We start from the raw sequence: 21,428 nt of genomic DNA on the forward strand, positions 1-21,428 counted from the left end.
AAGAATTACGGGTGAAGCTATCAAAGGTAAGAGGTAGTAGTTGTTTGGATTTACAAGAGACGTAAGGCTACACAACTTTCAAAACAACAATTAAAGAAACAGTATTTACATTGCCCCATTGACAGTATGGGGTTGATAAGGATGTAATGATTCCACCATTGTGGCTGAAAGTTGTGACCAATGTGAAATTGCTAAATGTGATTTGGAATCATCAGTAAAAGTATGGATAGAGTTGGAGGGACAGTGGAGGAGATTATTACTATGAAGGAAATATACAGAAGGAATAGATAAAGCCCCAGGAAACATGAATGAAATGAAGCAGGGGAGGAAACAGAAAGATGACAATCTCTAGTGCAGCATTTAAGAGGAAACTACATGAGAGCGTAAGAAGTAGGAACTGGGAGTAGGCTCATTGACTCCTCAAGCCTGCTCCACCTTTCAGTAAGATCGTGGCTGATCTTCTACATCAACTTTGCTTTCCTGCCCTATCCCCAAATCCCTTCATTTCCTTTGTGTCTAAAAATCTATCGATTTCAGCTTTGAATATATTGACTGATTGAACATCCAGATGTTTCTGGGGTAGAGAATTCCATAGATTCACGACACTTGGAGTGAAGAAATTTCTCCTCCTCTCAGTCTTAACTAGCCAACCAGTTATACTAAAATTTTGAATACTTTTAAAACTCACTAGTTCTAGACTCTCCAGCTAGGGGAAAAGGCATCTACCCTGTCAAGCTCCTTAGGAATTTTTTACATTTCAATGAGATCGCCTCTCATTCTTCTAAATTCCAGAGAATATAGGCCCATTCTGCTGATCTCTTCTCATAGGACAGCCCCATCATCCCAGAAATCGATCTAATAAACTTTGGTTGCACCACCTCTAAGGCAATACCCTTCCTTAAGTAAGGAGACCAAAACATTTCACAGTACTCCAGGTATGGACTCACCAAAGGCCTGTCCAATCTCCTTGGAATAAAGGCTAATGGACTATTTGCCTTTTTAATTGCTTGGTAAACCTGCATGCTAATTTTCTGTGGTGAAATAACTAAACATGATTTAGTAGATTGCCATATAGTGACACTTTGTTTGGAAGCACTCCATGACAAATGATTTTTACTGAAGTTTTCGAGGGCAGATCCCCATAGGCAAGACCACCAATACAATAATGATGACTTGAGAATTGGTGTCACCTATATCAGCATAACTTGGGAAAATGTGGATATAGAAGCACTTGGTACATAGTTAGAACTGTAGGGCTGGATTGACCACCAGCAGCTTTCCAAGAAGGCGGTGGACTGGGATTACGATGTGTGAATAAATGTGATTTGACCTGCTTCTGTGGTACGAAACCATCAGGGAAGCATAGCTTGATCACTGGTACTCATTATTCCACATAGGTGCACGCTGCAGGCTGTTGAATGTTCTCTGTTGTGCAGCTTGACCACACAGAACAGTGTTAGATTCACATTTATTCACACATGCTATCATTAACTGACAGTTTAAGCAGTCAAACAGAATGGCTGACAGTTATTTCACTTCTAATTACAGATTTATTTAATAACGGCCTACAGTTTGCCATTTTACCATCAGATGTGCAAGGCAGATTAATGTTCGAGTGGTCAAACATGGCAGGTTAAATGAGAGCTTCGTTAAAGTAAGGTGAATTTATGCAAATCCCATGCTGCGGATTTGAGTGTTCGCTTACTTGGCTGTGAAATATGCTTCTTAACCAGAAGCAGTCATGAAAATGTATCAACCTAACAAAATCCAATTGGACAGTTCATTTAGCTTTCAAATTAAAAACGCTACCTTTCCTTTCAGATGTGAAACATTTTTGATGGGATTCCAAGTGAGCATAATATATTGGTTATTAATGCTTTCATTGTCCATTGTGAAGCAAATAGCTGTAAAAGACTTCCAGCAAATGTGTTTGGCATCTAAAAGTATTTATTAAAAATGTCAGTTACAAACTGGATCTGGCAGATAAAAGCAGGAGCTGGCTTGACAGTTTTGACAGCAAGTACAGCTAGAAAATTCTTTGTGCATGTAAAGCGTGAGAATTGTGTGCAGTAAACACTTCATGCTTTTTTAAAGATGTGTGTCACTCTGATCCCCTGCAAGATTTGTGCAATGTAGGTAGTGGGCAGCAAGTGTCTTGAGAGGCTGTTACTGTTACTAAAACTCCTCAAGAGAGCGGCTTGGTTACATTTTAGATATGCAACCCAAGGCTTCAGATATCCTGTGGCAGTCATACTGCACGCCAAGTACTAGGCAGGATTTCTAGTGCAAAAGTGAAAAATATTGTCCTTTGCTGTCACAGTGAGTCTCATCAACAGAACTGAAGATCTGTTTACTCAACAGACAATGGTCTCCTTGAAGGAAGACAAGAATTGGCATCTTGAAAATCTGCATGTTTAAAAAAACATCAATTATTTACTTATATGGCACTAATGCATAAGAAAAATGAAACCTGGTATGTTTATCATTTTAAACATAATACTGAACCAATCTGAATTTGGCTTTTCACATTTAATACCTTGAATGCATAAAGACCTTTTCAGCCTTTTTTACTAATGTTGAATGCTTTAGTTAGAATTGGAGAATGTGGCAAACTGCAAAGCAATTCTAAAACCATCATATTCGCCACTTACATTATTCTTTTCTAATATTTAATTTTAATGTTGAAATTTTGAAACCTTGATCAAAATGTTTGATGGTGAAGATCATTGCACCCTCAGGATATAACTATACCTCTCAATATTGAAAAATCACTTCAACTAGTAAAGCTTTGAGGGTGATGCCCAGTTTATGTAGGTCCAGGACAATGATAGTATTGTAGTTGGCCTTTGGACTTCTGAACTTGGGAGGGTGAAAAATTATCAGCTGTTGCTAGTAATTACCTAGCGTTCTTTGTTGTAATCTTCCTGTGTATGTATATCTGATGGGGATATGATTGGCATCATTGTTCAATAGCCTGTTGAAACTCACCATCTAAGCTTCCACATCCTACATTGGTGAGATACCAGAGGATAGGTCATACTTTTCAAGAATACTATAGAATGAGTCAATGCTTGCAGGAGAAATTGGAAGAGAGCTCGAAACTAAAACTCAACAGTGTTTGTGGACTTCTAAAAGGCATTTGATAAAGTGCCACGTAACTGGCTTATCAGCAAAGTTAAATGTGGAATAACAAGGATGGTGGCAGCGCAGAGTTGGCTGCCTGACAGGAAACAGAGTATTGCTGAAAAGAGTGACATGTTGCCGAAGCTTTTCATCTTGTACACATCAGGACAAACACAGAAATCCAAATTTGAAACAATCACAACAATTTATACAACAGGAGAAAAGGGCATTGAAAATAATGATGAACGATTGTTTCTTGGACTGGAGGTAGATATATAGTAGAGATCCCCAGGCATCGGTACTATATTAGTAATGGCCTAGACTTTGGGTTTGCAGGGCACAATTTGCAGGTACTACAAAACTTGGAAATAATGTGCATTATGGGGAGGATAATGATAGACTTCAAGAGAACATAGGCAGGCCAGTGAAATGGGTGATCATGTGACAAATGAAACGTAAGACAGAGAAGTATGAAATGATATATTTTGGTTGGAAGAATGAGGAGTCTGCACAGAATAGATGGGGAGAAGCAGTTTCTATTGGCGGAAGGGTGAAGGACCAGGGGATACTGACGACAAGTAGCAAAAGAACTTAAAGCGACTTGAGGAGAAGGTTTATTGTGTAGCTTGTGGTAACGATCTTGAATGCACTGCCTGGAAGTGTGGTGGAGGCAGAATCAATCATGTCTTTCAAAAGGGAATCTTGCTGGACTATGGGGAAAGAGCAGGGGAGTGAGACAAGATGAGTTACTCTTAGAGAGTCAAGCATGTACACGCTAGGCTGAATGGCCTTTTTCTGTGCTGTAACCATTCTATTATTCTATAACACATCCCTCTACATCATGACTTCTGATAGAAATTAAAGCATTGCTTGTGGCTCCCTCATTGATAGAGGAACAATGTCAAATACCCTATCTGCAATGTGCGAAAGCATAGTTATGGCATTTCTCCTTTGTTTCTGGAAATGCTTCTCTGTATAGCTTTGAAGTTGCATACTATCCATGTTTGATGCAGTGCAGTTCCAATTCCCCACAGATTGGTTACCTGTATAAAGAATCCTCCCAATGTCGAAATTGATACTGCACTCCTCTAGTATACATTATTGTTGATGTTTCCCTCATACCACGCTACCTGCATGTGAGACATCAAAAGCTGCAGCCTTTCAACAGAGCTAAGCAGTCCACAACCAATAGATGAGAGCAAGTGTATGTTGCTTCAGATGATGGTGGACACCAAGCCAATGAACAGGTGAAGGTGTCATAAATACCCACCTCCTCAACAATGGCAGAGCGCAGCAAGAGGCATAGCCAGAAGTGTCCAGTAGATGATCTTGCTTGATCACCTTCTAAGGTCCCCACCATCACTGTTCAAGCAATTTGGTTCACTCCACATGACATCGAGAAGCTGCAAACACAGCAATAGCATTGCCAAAATCCAACTTTGGTAAAGACAGAATTAGCCAGCCTGTTTCTGTAAAGCCATGACACTGACAGTGGTAATATGGAAGATTGTCCAGATATAACCTATCCACAAAAAATGACTCATCTAACCTCAACAATTACTAACCTATTATCCTTCTCTGAGTCATCAGTAAAGTGATGGAAGGAATAATCAGTAGAAGGAATAATCAGTAGTGCCATTAAACATAACCAACCTACCAATAACCTCCTCTTTGATGCACAGCTCGGGTCCCACCAGAAACACTCAGCTCCAAGTGCCGCACAACCTTGATCCATCCTTGGTCAGAACAGCTGCCCTCTAGTAGTGAGAGCAAAAGAAAATGGTCCTGGTTTTCATAACCCTAGGACATATCTGTAATGTATTTGGCTGGGAAGTGCTGCAGACTCAATCTTTTAGCTGGTTCAACAATGGCTTTCCCTCTGTCATAAAATCAGGAGTTGGAATATTTACTGACAATTCTTTATCTTTAATTTTTGATAAGAAGCAGTCCATGTCAAGCTACAGAAGAACCTAGATAGTTTGGTCTGACGAGTAGCAGGTAACATTCGTGCCATATAGGTGCCAGGTAATGACCAGTTTGAGGAAGTGGAACTCAGCCATGTCCTTCAGTGGTTATTACTGACCAACATCTTAGGGGTCACCAACAAGTGTTGCTCTATCAACAATAACACAGTGACTACAAAGGCAGGAGGTGGATGGTTACCCCACAAAGAGTGGCTCACCTCTGACCCCTCAATATCTCACAATCATCTGCAAGGCTGTAACTAGGAGTGCTTTTGAATACTCACCATTCATCTGGATGGGTGCAGTCATAACAGTACTCAAGAAGCTCAACAGCATCCAGGACAGAGCAGCTCACTTGATTTGTTCCCTCCATCACTGGGGCATTAAGGTTGCTGTACGCACAATTTCCAGGATGCCCTGCAGCAACTCCGGCACTTTGGCACAAAGGCTACTTTGATAGTACTGCCCTCCTCTGTAACCTGGACCAGCAAGAAGGACAAGAGCAGCAATGTTTTAGGAACACGCGTCATCCCTAAATTCCACTTCAAGTCACAAATCATCCTCATTTGGACCTATGCTCCTTCATAATCTCTGGCTCAATTTTTTGGACTTCCCAACCTCTCACTATTGTGAGAGTCCCATTACCATCAGACTATAATGGATCCAGGAGAAGAGCCACCACTACCACACTGGGAGAACTAGGGATAGGTAATAAATGCAGACTTGTCTGTTGTCCACATACTGAAAACAAATAGAATAAAATTCAGACCCACTCGTTGGTTCAACAATAAATGCTGTTTAATTACTCATCTGTTGTCAGGCTGAGGCACGTTCTTCAGAGATCTGCGTTGGTCAAATTTAATACTGTTTATCTTTTCTTTAATTTAAATTATTTTTAAGGGTTTTAAAAAAAATTTTTGTTGCGTGGTGGATCTTCAATTCCAACTCGTTTGCAGTATTCCAGCCTGATTTAAAATCAGATGCAAATATGTTAATGAGTGTGTTTTATTTAATGTAATATGTGGTGCCATGTGGAGTTAAGGATCAAACTAGATTACACTTTGGGACTAACTCACCATGCACAGATCAAAGGTGGCAGATGTGCAACCACCTTGTTTTCTTAATATTTTTGTTTTATGCAGACTAAAATAGGTAATAAGTTTTTTTGTCACAAAGCTTAATATGCTAACGATTTTAAACATTTAACTGTTCGAATGGGAACAATTACTAAGTTATTGTTATAGCCGAGGAATGATACTTATTTTCCAAATGGTTGTGGGTTGGAGTCTCAGCTTCCAGTCCCATGGCAGCAGTGCTATGAAACACATTATTAGGAGCTATTTGTAATTTTTAGCAGAACCGTGTTTTTTTTTGATTACTTCCTCCTTCCCCTTAAAGCTTGCTATGTTTAAAAAAAAATGTATTAGCTATATTTACACAGAAGCTACATTCTGCTTCTATTTAAAAATGAAATTGTTTTTATATTGCGGTTAATGACACCAGCTGCTGCCACACAGGCTTTGCAGATCAAATGGCAATGCCAGCAGTGGAAGAGCTGATTAATTTAGAAAAATCTTTCTGGACACTGACCTGAGGAAATCTGGAAAGTTTATGCTTGCATTGCTACCACTGTGAGGATCTGTACATTAGGCATCACGAGCGCAGTATTAGACAGCTCTTTTGAACCTGATCCATTCATCTGTATTGGGCTTCAATTTTAATGAAGCATTTTCTATCAAAATTCCCTATAATACCTTGGCGCAGTAACACTGCAAGAATTGAGCATCTCTCCCTGAATGTTTTTGTATAACAGAGTTGTATGTCTTGGTACAGAAGTTCTCCCTTTAAGATCAATTCAATTGGCAGCCTTATTTTTGTGTGCTAAAACTGCATCTGAAATAGTCCTGAAGGTATTTGAAGCTAGGAGATTTTATATTAAGTTATAATTGTAAAATTGTTCTTCAGTGATTTGCTTTGTATTTCAAGGCCTGTGATCTGTCACATACTGATATATGTTCTGACTCCAAGCATGCCACAGGCAATATGAGTATTTCTATTCTGTGGACTTTTATCCGAGGAGCAAGCAAAATGCTTCAATTCATGTTTAATGGGTATATCAGATTAACACACAATCACTAGACAGGCAAAAAAGAACAGCCAGTAGTATTCCAAACAGGCCATCAGGTAGTGCCTACTGTATAGGCTTTTGGTTGTGATGTCCCATAAATACAAGCATAGGATCTATCTAGCTACTGATTTGTAGGTAGCATTCATACTTAAAGTCAAGGCAAAACAACAACGACAACTTATTTATAAAACAGCTTTAACATAATAAAACATCCCCCAAGGTGCTTTACAGGAGCATGATGAAACAAAACATGACACTGAGATACTAGTCAGATGATCAAAAGCTTGGTCAAAGAGGAAGGTTTTAAGGAGTGTCTTTAAGGTGGAAAGAGAGGCAGAGAGTTGTATGGGGCATATCCCCAGAGCATAGGCCCCAGGCAACTGAAAACGCAGCTACAAATGGTGGCACGATTAAAATTGGGGATGTTCAACACGCCAGAATTAGAGGAACGCAGAGACCTCTGAGGGTTGTGGGGCTAGAGGAGATTACAGAGATAGGGAAGGGAGAAACCATGGAGGGATTACCTAAAATAGTTTTATCAGATAAATGATAAACTGGTGCACTGGCCATAATTCTTCGGGAATCTAACCTGAGTAGATGTGAGACTTGTTAAGATCCCCTTAATGGAACTGTAAACCAAAATTACCAAACTTTCTCAAAGAAAACATTACCGACAAGATTTCACTGCAATTATTTCTTTCAACACAAACCCGAATCAACTTGCATTAAACATTCAATAACAGGCAAATGATACTTCAAATAAAAGGGTAAAGTTCACTTTAAATAGTCAATACAACAGAGGTTACCAATGAATATGTGACTTGTGTATTTAGTTATTTAATGTAGACATTGATTTCCCCTATCTACAGTGCAATGAAACTGTGATTGACAGGTTGAAATGTTTGTACATAAATTTTTTAAATGGTTCTGTTTAATTAGGAATACATGTGCTATTGACATGCTAAATACTAAACTTATTTGAATAGTAGTGCACAAGTTACGATTGATAGCTACATTTCTTTGCTTGTAAAAGCAAAAAACTGCGGATGCTGGAAATCCAAAACAAAAACAAAAATACCTGGAAAAACTCAGCAGGTCTGGCAGCATCTGCGGAGAGGACACAGTTAACGTTTCGAGTCCGAAACTCGAAACGTTAACTGTGTTCCTCTCCGCAGATGCTGCCAGACCTGCTGAGTTTTTCCAGGTATTTTTGTTTTTGTTTCTTTGCATGTAGATAGGCATGCTTTTCATAGTTTAAAAATGTGATCTACCATGAACTACTGTTGCAGATGCCCTCGCACTATCATCAAAGTATTATATTAACATGACAGAGTTTTATGGTTATTTTGAATGCAGTCTGTAGAAACTAATTTGTTCTTATAATAGTGTACCATTACCCACTAAATGGTTGGACAGGCACCTTGCTGGGAGGCATGTAACTTGTACAGCTTTTTTTCTTTGCAAGCCAATTTTATTCCCCTCTTTTGAAAACACTGTTTCTCACAAGTGAACAGTTCCACAGATATTTTAACCACGGTGGCGTTCTTCATTTGTTATCATGGCCACTGAGTTTCAGCAAGCCATTCAACTGGAGGGCATCACAGCCAACCCATGTTCAGTTCTTGTCTCAAATTCACATGTGAGACTTTCCAACAATTACTTCCACATGACAATCAAGAGCTAACATTTTGTCATGGGTTCTGAAGTTTAGACCAAACTCATCTGTAGTCTTGAACAAGGTTTGCGGACCCAGCACAGGCATGAAACTTGTGTAGCTCTTTATGCACATCATTGGAGGCAGTTAATGAATTGCCCTACAATTTTTTTTCCCTTTCAATCAGTGCTTGGTCCCACCTCCAGTCAATCTGGCTGAAAGAGTAACCTGTTTTGTTCAATATCCTGTAGGCTACTGTTGTTTGAAGCAATACATTGAGATACTGATCCACTGGGTTTCCTTTAACCAATTGAATTTGTGGGCATTAACATATTGATAATCCATAATGAAGTTTAAATTCTCTGAAAGAAATCTGCAATGGAAATATTTTTTAATTGTTGCATTTGTTTTTATATAAATTATCTAGTCCTTGACAAAGTAAAGACAATTACTTGTGCCAAGAGCAAACTTTAAAATATTCATGCTGCAGGGAATCACTTTGAATGAGATCAACAGAAATCCATGTTTAGCTTCAACGATTTGAAGCTATGTTAATGGTAATCAATATACAGTGTTTTTCCTTCTCCGTAATGACTCCAGATCATTGTTATTTAATGAGGAGCACTGTGATATTCACAACAAACCTGCACTGTCCGGAAATTAAATGCAACTGAAGTACACACAAGGGGTGCATTTGGTCCTTCTAAGCAGTTTTAAGAGCCTCAGCCTTCATGCCTTATTTTCATAGTACCTAGAATTGTCCAGAAAGCACAAAATAGATTCTGTGGCAGTTCAGGGTATCGATACTATATTCTATAATACGAACGTACAAATTAGGAGCAGGATTAGGCCATTCAGCACTTCGAACCTGCTCCGCCATTTGATAAGGATCATGGCTGATCTGATTGTGGCCTCTACTTTCCTGTCTATCCCTGATGCCCCTTGACTCCCTTGTAAGTCAAGAATCTAACTCTGCCTTAAATATATTCAATGATCCTAATTCTCCTCAACTCCATCTTAAATGGGAGACCCCTTATTTTTAACTGTGTCCCCTAATTCTAGTCTCTCCATTAAAGGGAAACACCATCTCAGTATCCACCCTGTCAAATCCCCTCAGGATCTTATATGTTTCAATAAGATCACCTCTCATTCTTCTAAACTCCAAAGGATACAGGTCCAACCTGTTCAACATTTCGTCATAAGACAGCCCTTCATCCAAGGAATCAGTCGAGTGAAACTTCTCTGCATTGTTTCTATTGCAATGCTGTCTTTTCTTGAATGAGGAGACCAAAACTTTACACAATATTTGCAATGCCCTGTGCCACTGCAACAAAACTTCCCTATTTTTATATTCCATTCCCCTAGCAATAAACTACAACATCCAATTTGCCTTCCTAATCACTTGCTAGACCTGCATATTAACTTTTTGCAATTCATGTACCAGAATGCAGAGACCCCTCTGCATTGTAGAGTTCTGCAATTTCTCTCCATTTAAATAATATGCTGCTTTTCTATTCTTCCTGAATGAACAAATCCACTTTTTCCCACTTTATACTCCATCTGCCAATTTTTTCCCATTCACTTCGCCGAATCTTTATATCCTCTTCACAACTTATTCTTGTACCTATTTTTGTGTCATCAGTAAATTTCGAAACCATACGTTTGGTGCTTTCATCCAAGTCGTTGATGTGGATTGTAAGTAGTTCAGGCCCCAGTACTGATCCTTGTGGTAATCCACTGATTACATCTTGCCAACCTGAAAATGACCCGCTCATCCCTACTCTCTGTTTCATGTTAGCTCACCAATCTTCTACCCATGCTAATATGTTATCCCCTACACCATGAGCTCTTATTTTGTGTAGTAATCTTTGATGTTAATTCTTGTCCATCTTTTGGATGCAGAACTATTCCTAGCCTCCATTCAATTTTTTTGTGATTATCCTAATATTTTGCCCTCTCATTACTGTCTTAACACCAATAGAAAAATCTGTTTGGCCTGTCATAATGCTTCATATTCTTGAAGACCTCCATGCGATTTCTGGCTGAAGTAAATAAATATAACTTTTTTATTTCATTCTCATTACAGTATAATTTTTTTCAGCTCCCATTTCAGAGCCACTGGAAGATAACATCTAAGACAAAACTATGTATAAATTAATATGTAATAGTTACTTGTTTATGATACAAGTTCTTCCCACAAACCCATAATACTTGTTACAATTTTTGAGTAAAGCTTTGGCAATCCTAGAGCAGGAACGTTTTCCATTATAAAAAACCCTATCTGCCAATCATGCTGTAGCTTCATATCTCCCACCACTGGTAGCGCTATGGTATTTCTCACCTAGATTGTCTCCCATTTTGTTTTTTTTTCATGTGATTTCTTTTTTATTTCTCAACTTAGATAAATTATTTAACAATTCTGATTTAACATTTTTAAATTTCCAAAATGTCCTTGCTTTCTTTCTAGCCTCTGCACTGTGTGCAGATTTTCTGTTATCTTTTACTTGCTTCCTTTCTCTCCTTCTGTACTTCCTACCCCAGCCCCGCTGGTCTTGCACGTCTCCCTCTGCCCTACAATCTACAAATGTCTAATTAACCTTACTGCCCAATCTTTGCCACCAATTCTGTACAAAATATAATGTTCCTCTTAAGAACCTGTGCAGCTGCTATACAGTTCATTCTATCCCATCACCTCCAGCTTTCCCTTGCTGCCACCCCTAGACAATCTCAACCATTATCCACCACCTCTTCCTGAAAATCTATCTTTGGAGCCTTTCCACCCACTTCACAGTGCCACCTTCTCGGTTTTCTAACTTCTTTTAATTCCAGGGTTTCTTACCTGCTGCCACAGGTCTCTTCATGCTAACTTTCCCACCATAACTTCTTGGCACTGCCACAAATATCTGTACATCTGCTATTCTAGGCCCTGTGCAAAATTCAGCACCAATTTTTTTTGGCCTAGCCATGATATTGCCCTACATGGAAACTCCAGTGACAATTATAGGGATAAAGAGAGTAAAACACAAACAATAGTTAAGTGAGGAACATATCAGAATTTTAATCTAAACCATTTATTGGGCTTTTTTGAAGACGCTGCAAGGCAATATAAAAATTAGGGAAGCAGAAGAGAAATAGTTACTGAAGAACAAGGAGAGAGAATATGAGAGATGGAGAGGGTATGACAGGCGATCAAGATTTAGGGAGCATTCAAGACCTGATGAACTTAATAAATTGTATACTTAATGAGCAGTGCCACAGCAGATCCACTGCTGCCTATAAAAATGTATTCACAGTAAACACTGCACCTTTATTTCTCAAAATATAGAGAGCAGATGCACTAGTAATACTTGCTTTAAAAAACCCATTCAAGTATACATGGCCTCCAATAATGTTTTTATCAACTAAATGTCATGCAATTCTTTAATTGAACCCATGTTATGTGGAAAACATCAGTTGAGTGTAGCTACTTTTTAATAGCATGGGGTCATTTTACCAGTACAGGTTTGGGAGTACAGTTCACTATATTTGCTTCTCACTCAATGAGCTAGCCAGTGTAGTTGAAATTCTACTTTACCTACTTTTGACAATTAAGCTTGCCTAATGTCAAGAGTCCTAGCCATAACATTGCAAGTAATGTGGAGTGAAAGAACAGAGATCGGATATATAGATTCTTAAAAGCAGGATTTCAGGTAGAAAGAGCTATAAAAAGTTAGAGAGGGTTGCCACATTTTCTATACAAGAGTATTGAATACATAGGAAATGCTGATAAATATACAAGGCATTTATTGTAGTGTTATGTGCAGTTATAGGATCCCATTCTAGAAAAGGTTTTGGAGCATCAAAAAAGTGTAATGTATATGTATTAGTATAGTAACCAATGATAAAGTCAATATTTACAGTGAGAACGTGGGAGAAGTTAGATCTAATTCACGAGAAGAGAAGGTTAAGATGGGATCTAAGAGAAGTCTTCAAAGTTTTGCTAGGATTTGAGAAGGTAAATAATTAAATTGTATTTCCATTAGTAAATGAATTGTTAACCAGGGAGAATAAACTTAGAATTTGGATGGAAAACATTTTAAAAAGTTAACAATTTTTTTCACTCAAGGGCTGTGAAAATGAAGGAATGCAATACTGGCAATTGTGCTGAAACACAATGGGCTGAATGGATTTCCTTCTGTGTTGAAATTTCTGATTGTATAGTTTGCAAGTACAATGACTCAGAGCTAAATACAAAACAAGCCACAGTCATAGCTCTGAGAATGCAGTCAAAAGTAGCAAGGGAGATGTTCTCAGGCTGCACAATCTGAGCATCAAGGGCTCTGCTTGTTTTGTTTCAAAAGAGTTTTTATTTCTTGATTTTATTTAGACTTTGTGTCTTTCAAATTTTTACCTCTCCTAATCCATGAGACTGCCTACGCTGCAGACTTCTGTGCAACCGCCCTCACTGTCACATCATGAGCTTCAATAGGACCGCGCATCTACGGACCATTTCCTTTCAACTTTGCAACATAATCCACCTCTGCTCTTACTTAACCCAGCCATAACTAAAACATGTATTCCACAGCTTTTGATATCTGTTGCCTCAACTTCTCCAGCACCTGACTCAACTGCCTCCAGATCCATTCTACAGAAACATTAACTTATCTAAAACTACACTTCCCATATCCTTTTACTCAACCCAACCTTGCTGATCTCTTGGACCTATGTACCAAACAGTCCACAATCCACTGATTCTGGCCTCTTTGTTGCCTTTCCTTTGCTGACTCAGTGGAAGAGTCATCAACCATTTTAACCCTAGCTACTACCTGTAACTTCCTGCCTAAACCTCTCAGCCCTGTTTTTCCTGTCTTTTTAAATTTAAAAACCTATCTTTTTGACCATTTTTCAGTCATCCCTCTGTCTCGCTAATACTTAATTTTCACTCTAACTGTGACAAACCTTGATATTTTCTGCACTAAAGGCACTATGTATTTCTATATGAGCAGCTTTGTCTCTGAGTCAGGAGACTGTATGTTCAAGTCCCATACAAGAGACTTGAAAACAAAAACTAGGCTGACCATTAGTACTGCGCTATCAGAGGCACCATCTCACAGTTAAGACAAAACCGAGGCTACATCTCCCCTCTCAGGTCACTCTTTTAAAACTGCGGGCCGCCTTTTTAGGACAGAGATTAGAAGAATTTTTTTCTCTGAGGGTTGTGCAACTTTGGAATTCTCTGCCTCAGAAGGCGGTGGAGGTGGGGTCATTGGATATTTTTAAGGCAGAGGCAGATAGATTCTTGTTAGGCAAAGGAATCAAAGGTTATCGGGGTTAGATGGGAATGTGGAAATCGAAACACAGGAAGATCAGCCATGATCTTATTGAATGGCGGAGCAGACTTGAGGGGCCGAATGGTCTACTCCTGTTTTTATTTCTTATGTTCTAGGTTCTTAGAAATGACCCCATGGCACATTTTGAAAAAGCACAGAGGAGTTCTCCTCGTGCCTTTGTTAGGAAATAGAGATAGGTTAAATAAGTTATATTTGTATTTGTGGGTGTTAGGAATAGGTTTTAGCTTTAAAGTTCAAGTTTGATTTGTATTTCTGTATTTGTGTATTAAGAAAAGATCAAGTTGAGTTTTAGTTTCACTTTAAAAGGTGCCTGCATTTCTAATTAGTTTTATGACTCCTAAAGAGAAGGTTAAGCAAATGAGTAGAAAACATTGTGATATTGCATAGCAACAGGGGTCCAGAGAGGCAGGCCCCACCCCCAACGCGCGCACGCACACACACAAAAACTAAAGAAACAGCAGTTTTGAGTTCAATTTGAAGATAGCTGCCAAGCAGAAGCATCCTAGAAGGGACAGATAGCCAGCCCCAAGCTAAAGAAGAAAGCCCCCGAATCCAGGGGGTTGGAACAGGAGGAAGTCCCAAGAAGACCTTTTAATCAAAGGGAGGACACAAACCTGGAAAAGGCCTTGTTAAGTGAAGTTAGAGTGAGGAGCAGAGAAAGGCTTCAAGCTTAAAGAAAAGTCAGAAGGTTCAAAGAGACAACTAAAGGTCTTTAACTCATTGCTATGTGCATAGGAAGCAGTGGTGTACTGTTGACAGCTGAGTCAGTGGGAGAGAGTGCATGGAGGAAAGCTTGAACGCATGTGGTGACCCAGGGGAGAGGAACATTGGAACACGAGTTTGAAACCCTAGAGGTGAACCCTTGCGGAAGGCCTCTGAGAGAAAACTTTGGTTTGGGAGAAGCTTCCAAGGTGAGTTCTTGAAGAGTGGAAATTGGAAACCCTTAAGACCATGAGAAATAGGAACAGGAGTAGACCATTCAGCCCCTCAAGCCTGTTCCACTGTTCAGTAAGATCATGGCTGATCAGCTTGTGTTTCGAATTCCACATTGCCATCTACTCCCAATAACCTTTGATTCCCTTGTCTAACAAGAATCTATCTGCCTCTGCCTTAAAAATATTCAATGACCCTGCCCCCACCGCCTTCTAAGGCAGAGAGTTCCGAAGTCGCACAACTCTCTGAGAGAAAAAAATTCTCCTAATCTCTGTCCTAAAAGGGCGACCCCTAATTTTAAAGCAGTGCCCCTAGTTCTGGACTCATCTACAACAGGAAACATCCTTTCCACGTCCACCTTGTCAAGACCGTTCAGGATCTTGTATACTTTAATCAAATCACCCCTCACTCTTCTAAATTGCAGTGGAAACAAACCCAGTCTGTCCATCCTTTCCTCATAAGACAACCCACTCAGTCCAGATATCAATCTAGTAAACCTCCTTTGAACCGCCTCCAACACATTTAACATCCTTCCTTAAATAAGGAGACCATAATTGCACACAGTATTTGAGGTGTGGTATCACCAATGCCCTGTATAACTGAAGCATAACATCCTTACTTTGTGTGAAAGACAGACTTCAGTGAGACTGGTTGGCTCACAGTGTGGTAAACGTCTTGGGGGAGTTGAGGAGAGATCAATAGCGTCTGTTTGGCGTGACATCCATCATTTGGTTTCAGTGTGGTGTGTCTGATCACAGGTCGCTCACTGGTTTACATGGACTGTGTACTTACTTCGAACATTAGAGTATAACTTAGCTTTTGTAACTTTTGTTATCCTCACCAATCTGTATATATCTGTAAAGGTATAGTTGTGGGTGAAGGAGTATTGTAATATAGTTCAACTTTTCTTGTTAAACAAATATTTTACCCTTTTGTTAAAAGTTCATTAGCTGACTCCGGTAACTCTGTTCAGTAGCCGCTCTCCACGTATCTAATCAAACAAATTAAAAGTTAGGACCTATCAAGCTGGGTTTCACTCAGGGATCAGGCTTGACTAATGGTAACATCAGCTGGGATCATAGCACCTTGGCCAACTTTTTTGCCGACATTGCTGCAGTGACTACCTTTCAAAAATGCCTTCATTGGCTTTAAAGCACTTTGGAATGCCTTGAGGTTGTGAATGTGCCATATAAGTGCAAGTTCAGGTCCCTCCCAGTTTATTCACAGAAGCATCACTTGCTATTAGCCCATAGAGCCATCTTTATACAGTTTTGAACATGTGTTACCAGGCGGTTCCTGAAACCTAGGGCCTTTGATAACATTAAATGAAGCATTCAGGGTGATAAAATACAGTTGACATTAATGGGAAATGAAGACCTTGTGTTAATTAAGAGAAAATATATTTCTCAATCAGTTTAGTGCAAACCTTCCCACTGTATTTGCTTACAATTGGGATGCAAATATTTTTAATGTAATGTTTAAAATATCATATCCATTTTTATCATATTACTATATTGCTTTATTCAGTGAGGGACCTGAATCACTGGAGCTGTAAATGTGTGCAAGTAATGTAAGAGTTCATTGCCCTGTTGTCTTTTACTTTTACTTGGTGCTTTTTATTGTGCTTTTATGTAAATACAAATTACATATCGCAATATGTTTATTTCTTTGTATTTATTCTTCTCAAATACTTGTACCCCTGCGTCTCCCCCCCCCCCCCCCCCCCCCAACTTGGGCATCTCTCCTCTTGGTAAAGGCTGCCCATCTCCAGGTATATTCCTCTTTCCCCTTTTATCTCTAGCAGTTTGGAAATATAGTCATGGTCACTATTGGTACTGTTCAGTTATTGCCCAAAGGAGGCCAAATTCAAGCAGAAGGAGGCGGGTTGGTGTCATTCCTCTTCTCAAGAGAAATTCTCTAGGTGCAATGCTCTGTTTCCATAAAGCATTGCCCGTTCTTAGTTCACCTGCTACTTGGCTGCCAATTCCCTGTTTTTATTCTTCTCCTTCTCTCATGGGCCATTATTATACAGTCCCCCACTCCATATCCCCTTTGACAGGGGCAGATGACTTTGTTACTTTCTATCACTGCGCTGAGCTGACAGAGGATATGGCATTGATGTGAGATGACACCTGTTACTATTAAATAGTTGTTCACTGAACATTCTACTCTGTCATTATCTTTTCGCACCTCCAGCCCACCCACCCACCCTTCCAGATGAAATCCTTCTTCACAAGGAGCTGTTCTGCCCATCTGAATTCCACAGCTGCATGCAGAAAATATTTATAAACTGCCTGGTGACTTTGTTTTTGGAAGCAAAATGTTATAGCTGCTTTTGCATTAGTGCTGTTTAATGAGGGTTCCTGAAGAACAATTTTTCCTAAGCCAGGTTCTGGTACTCACACCACTAATTCTGGCATTAGCTCTGTGGTAGACTGTGGTAGAGCTAGTTTATCATGGTGCCAGGATAAGGGCGCCAGGTTGCATACCAATAACACTAGCTTTCGAGGGGCCATTCTCCCAAATCTGAATTTAAGAAAAGCTGACATATAAGCAACTCATGTTCATAAATTGGAAAATGTGGCTCAGACTGCACATTGGACCTTCATTTAATATTTCTCTTAAAACTTACACTAGTTATAGTCAATTTGTATAAAATATAACATACATACCAAAGACCAACTTGGTGCACGTTCCCTCAAATTATTGTAATAATTCCTGTAAAAGCAGTTAACTCCAAAGAACACCGTTGCATTGTACCAAGACCAAATTATATCCAGATTGCAATTTTTGGGATATAACTCCAAGAATACTGTGAGTTAGCATGTTATCTAGGTCTGTACATACTTCTAATTCTACTTTATAATATTTTCAGATGTCATATACAAAAGATGTGCGAATTTCGAAAGCTGAAAAGGCCTTCAGTACTCAAAGGGTTAATCCTCCAACCAAACAAGTGAATATCCTTTTTTTATTTGTTTTTATAAATGTGCAGGGCATTTAACCTTTGGAGGACAAGTAGAGCATGTTTCAAGGTTCTTTTTACCATATGCAACACTATCATTAGAAATTCACAGCATAAATAATTTCAAAAATGTTGCTGTGTATCACAAAATGTATATTGAAAAGCTGCCAAATAAATATTTTGTCCAAAAGTTTAAATCATTATTCTCAACCAGATGATGATCCCTTTGTTCCTGTGCTATTTGTGACTAGGGAAAAAATAGAAATAAATGTAGCGTAAGATTTGAGTTGCTTCCTTAAGGCAATATATTAGAAACTGTTAGGCCATTCACCAGTGCTGTCAAAAAGGTCCTTGAGACTATCGTTCATATTTTATTTTATTGGTTGGGGTTGGGGGGGAGCTATTAACCCTGTTTCTGAGACCGTGGCTAATTCCAGTCTAGCGAAAATAAACAATCTGAAGATATGTTTAAAAACTTTCTTAGTCATTCTTAAAATAGAAGTGCTCTTTCCACATGAGGAAAGCAAAGACTCTGGGGAGAAGTGGGGGAAAATGGCATCTTAATTTATTTTTCCCCTCATTGTTAATTGACGAGAAAGCTTTTCTCTACTAATGAAAGGTGGCTCTGTTTGGGCTCTGTGAATGCTTTGTCGCATGCTTTGTATAGCTTTCAAGTCCCAATATCAGTGCACAAAACCAACAGTGTATGCTCCCAAAATCAGATTTTCTTATCATTTCTTCCTCTGTGGGGTAATTGGAACTTAGCAGTATATTAAGAGTCTGATAAGTGACATTCATATTTTGTTGTTTTGACCTAAGGAAAGCAGGGAGCATTTTTGCCTTCTCTTTTATTTGTCATACTAATCCCTTTGATGTTTGTACTGCTCTAGGATTCTATATACAGCCATGCACAATGGTTAAAAGGGTTTTTGCTGTTTCTTGACCCGTCAGCTTAAGAACTTGCCGTTTTTTAGTAAATTGAATGGATCACCTTCATTATCATTTAAATGAGCCCTGTATCCTTCCAAATGCTGAAATTTGAATGTGGTTGTAAAGCTGTGATAATTTGAAATATTCATTCCCTCAAGGGTAACATTTCAGAGGCACTGAATGCCATTGTTACACATTCTCATATTTTTCTGGGTGAGATGGGAAAATAGACTGGTAATTGTCTGCTGAGCCTCTAGAATGGGTGCTCCAGTTAGTCAAGACATTGGCTCTAATTGTCATGGGGGGGTTGCTGATGAATCATGGTGTATGCGTGCAGCAGCCAGGGCCAAATTGAGTGATATAGCCAGAGCTATGTGCAAATTGGCAATTATTAGCACAGCAGAAAGGCTGGCAGGTGTAGAATGCCTTCTGAGCTTTTGATTGAAATAGGAAATAGCAAAATTTCTGTGATGAAGACTAGCTGATTGGGGCTGATGAAGCAAGCAAGGCTGGCTAGCTCAGAAACCTGACTGAAGCAGAGGTAAACCGATTATTGCAATATTTGATTAAATTCTGATTACAGCAGTGGTCGATTATTAATTTCATAGCTGAATACTCTTCCAACTAGCACATGTTTGCTAAAGAGCCAATGATTAGTACCTATCTTATGATAAAAAATGTTTCTTCAGCAGCTTCTCTGCTGCTTTTGTGTCATTCGCAGTAATTTGTGTCACAGTTTATCATCAAACAGATGGTCACTCTTGGCTGATATCCATCCATTGGATTTATGATGATGCTTGCTTTACACTAGTCAGTTGTGATAGAAGGACCAAGGTAGTGGAAATAAACAGATGCCAAAATATTTTGAAATTTGTGCTGTACATTGCACATTTGCTAATGTTCAAGTTTTACTTCCACACATTCTGATTGGAAGGTTTCTGCAAAGACATGCTGCCACAGAAAATATTTGAAAAGAAAGAATAAGAAAGACCTGTATTTCTATAGTGCATTTTGTGATCTCAGGGCCTCCCAAAGTGTTTTACAGTTAATGAAGCACATTTGAAGTGTAGTCACTGTTGTAATGTAGGTGATACGGCGGCCAATTTGCACACAACAAGCTCCCACAATTAGTAACATGATAATTGCCAGATAATCTGTTTTTTGTGATGTTGATTGAGGGATAAATATAGGCCAGGATGCTGGGGATGACTTCCCTGCTCTTCAAAATAGTGTCATCTGAGAAAACAGACAGGGCCTTGATTTGAAGTCTCATCTGAAAGATAGCACCTCTGACAATGCATAATTCCCTCAGGTCCCTCAGTACTACACTGGAGTGTCAGTTTGCATTTTTGTGCCCAAATCTTTGGAGCAGGACTTGAACCCACAACCTTTTCACTCGGAGGGGAGAGCACTACCAACTGAGTCACAACTGAAGCACTTTGTTGGACTTTGATTTATCCCCAATTTTGTCCTCTTCTCACTGAGGATGCTGACATTTTCTGAAGTATGGTTCCACAGGTATTCTCCAAAAGTGGTTTAGATAGCGACTATTGACCCTGGTTGACATCACATATGGGCTCAATCATGCTCTCACCCAGAAGTCACACTCCGTCTTTGTAGAGGTAGAGTGTAAATATGTGCTGTTCTTCACGTTCTCCCTCACCCACTGCTACTTAGTAATATAGGGCACTGAGTTGACACCCTAGCGCTGTAGCGGCAGCTAACTTGGCAGAGGCCAGGAATTGAACCTGGGACCTTCTGGTTGTGTGGCTCAGTAATGCACTGCCTGGTACACTTATACATTAAACCAGACAAAGTCTTATTTTAAGAAATGAGATATTTCTTTCCATTTCAGATGTTCCTGCTATGTCATTTTACAAGGAGCATATATATGGCAAATTGTGTATTTTATACATATATATTTCTAACGATGTATTGCAATATAGAGAGAATTCAGTACATTGAAACCTATGGTTCTTAATCAAATTATATAAAAGGATCAGCATCGCTTTGGTTGAACACTATATATCTCAGCACTGTAACCTTTTTTAAATATTTAAATAAGTCCGATCAGTCAAAATGGTAACCGTAGTACCCAAAACATACAGGCCTGACAAAATGTGAAACAATATAGTGGTAAAATATGTAACTATGTCTATTAACAAAGAAAGCATGGTTGAAAACAGACCAATTGCCAGAAAATATGCATAATCACCTCCACTACTCTACAATAGGCCTGTAATTGTTAAAAGTTGTTAAAGGGTTTGATATGCGGTGTTAAAAAATGTGCAAAATCTAATGCATTCTCCTCCTTTCTTTTCCCCCACAGAGTTCTGCTCATTCGTTTTCAGGACGAGGATACTCTGTAAGTCATTGCAAATCGTTGAATATCATACATCAG

General features: G+C 39.1%; 1 protein-coding gene across 14 annotated transcripts in view; it reads left to right on the forward strand.

Annotated features, from left to right (window-relative positions):
• The window catches only part of fbrsl1 (fibrosin-like 1), a 985,718-nt gene that overhangs the window by 480,182 nt on the left and 484,108 nt on the right, over positions 1-21,428 (forward strand). For 11 of the 14 annotated variants that reach the window (XM_041202184.1, XM_041202197.1, XM_041202189.1 and 8 more), the window contains 2 exons: positions 18,008-18,088; positions 21,357-21,392. In XM_041202184.1, the coding sequence (XP_041058118.1) occupies positions 18,008-18,088; positions 21,357-21,392 (117 nt within the window). The remainder of the gene's footprint in view (positions 1-18,007; positions 18,089-21,356; positions 21,393-21,428) is intronic. The other 3 variants (XM_041202191.1, XM_041202195.1, XM_041202196.1) reach the window with 1 other exon arrangement.

The sequence above is a fragment of the Carcharodon carcharias genome, chromosome 13 (genome assembly GCF_017639515.1).
Source record: "Carcharodon carcharias isolate sCarCar2 chromosome 13, sCarCar2.pri, whole genome shotgun sequence".
In the NCBI taxonomy this organism is placed as follows: Eukaryota; Metazoa; Chordata; class Chondrichthyes; order Lamniformes; family Lamnidae; genus Carcharodon; species Carcharodon carcharias.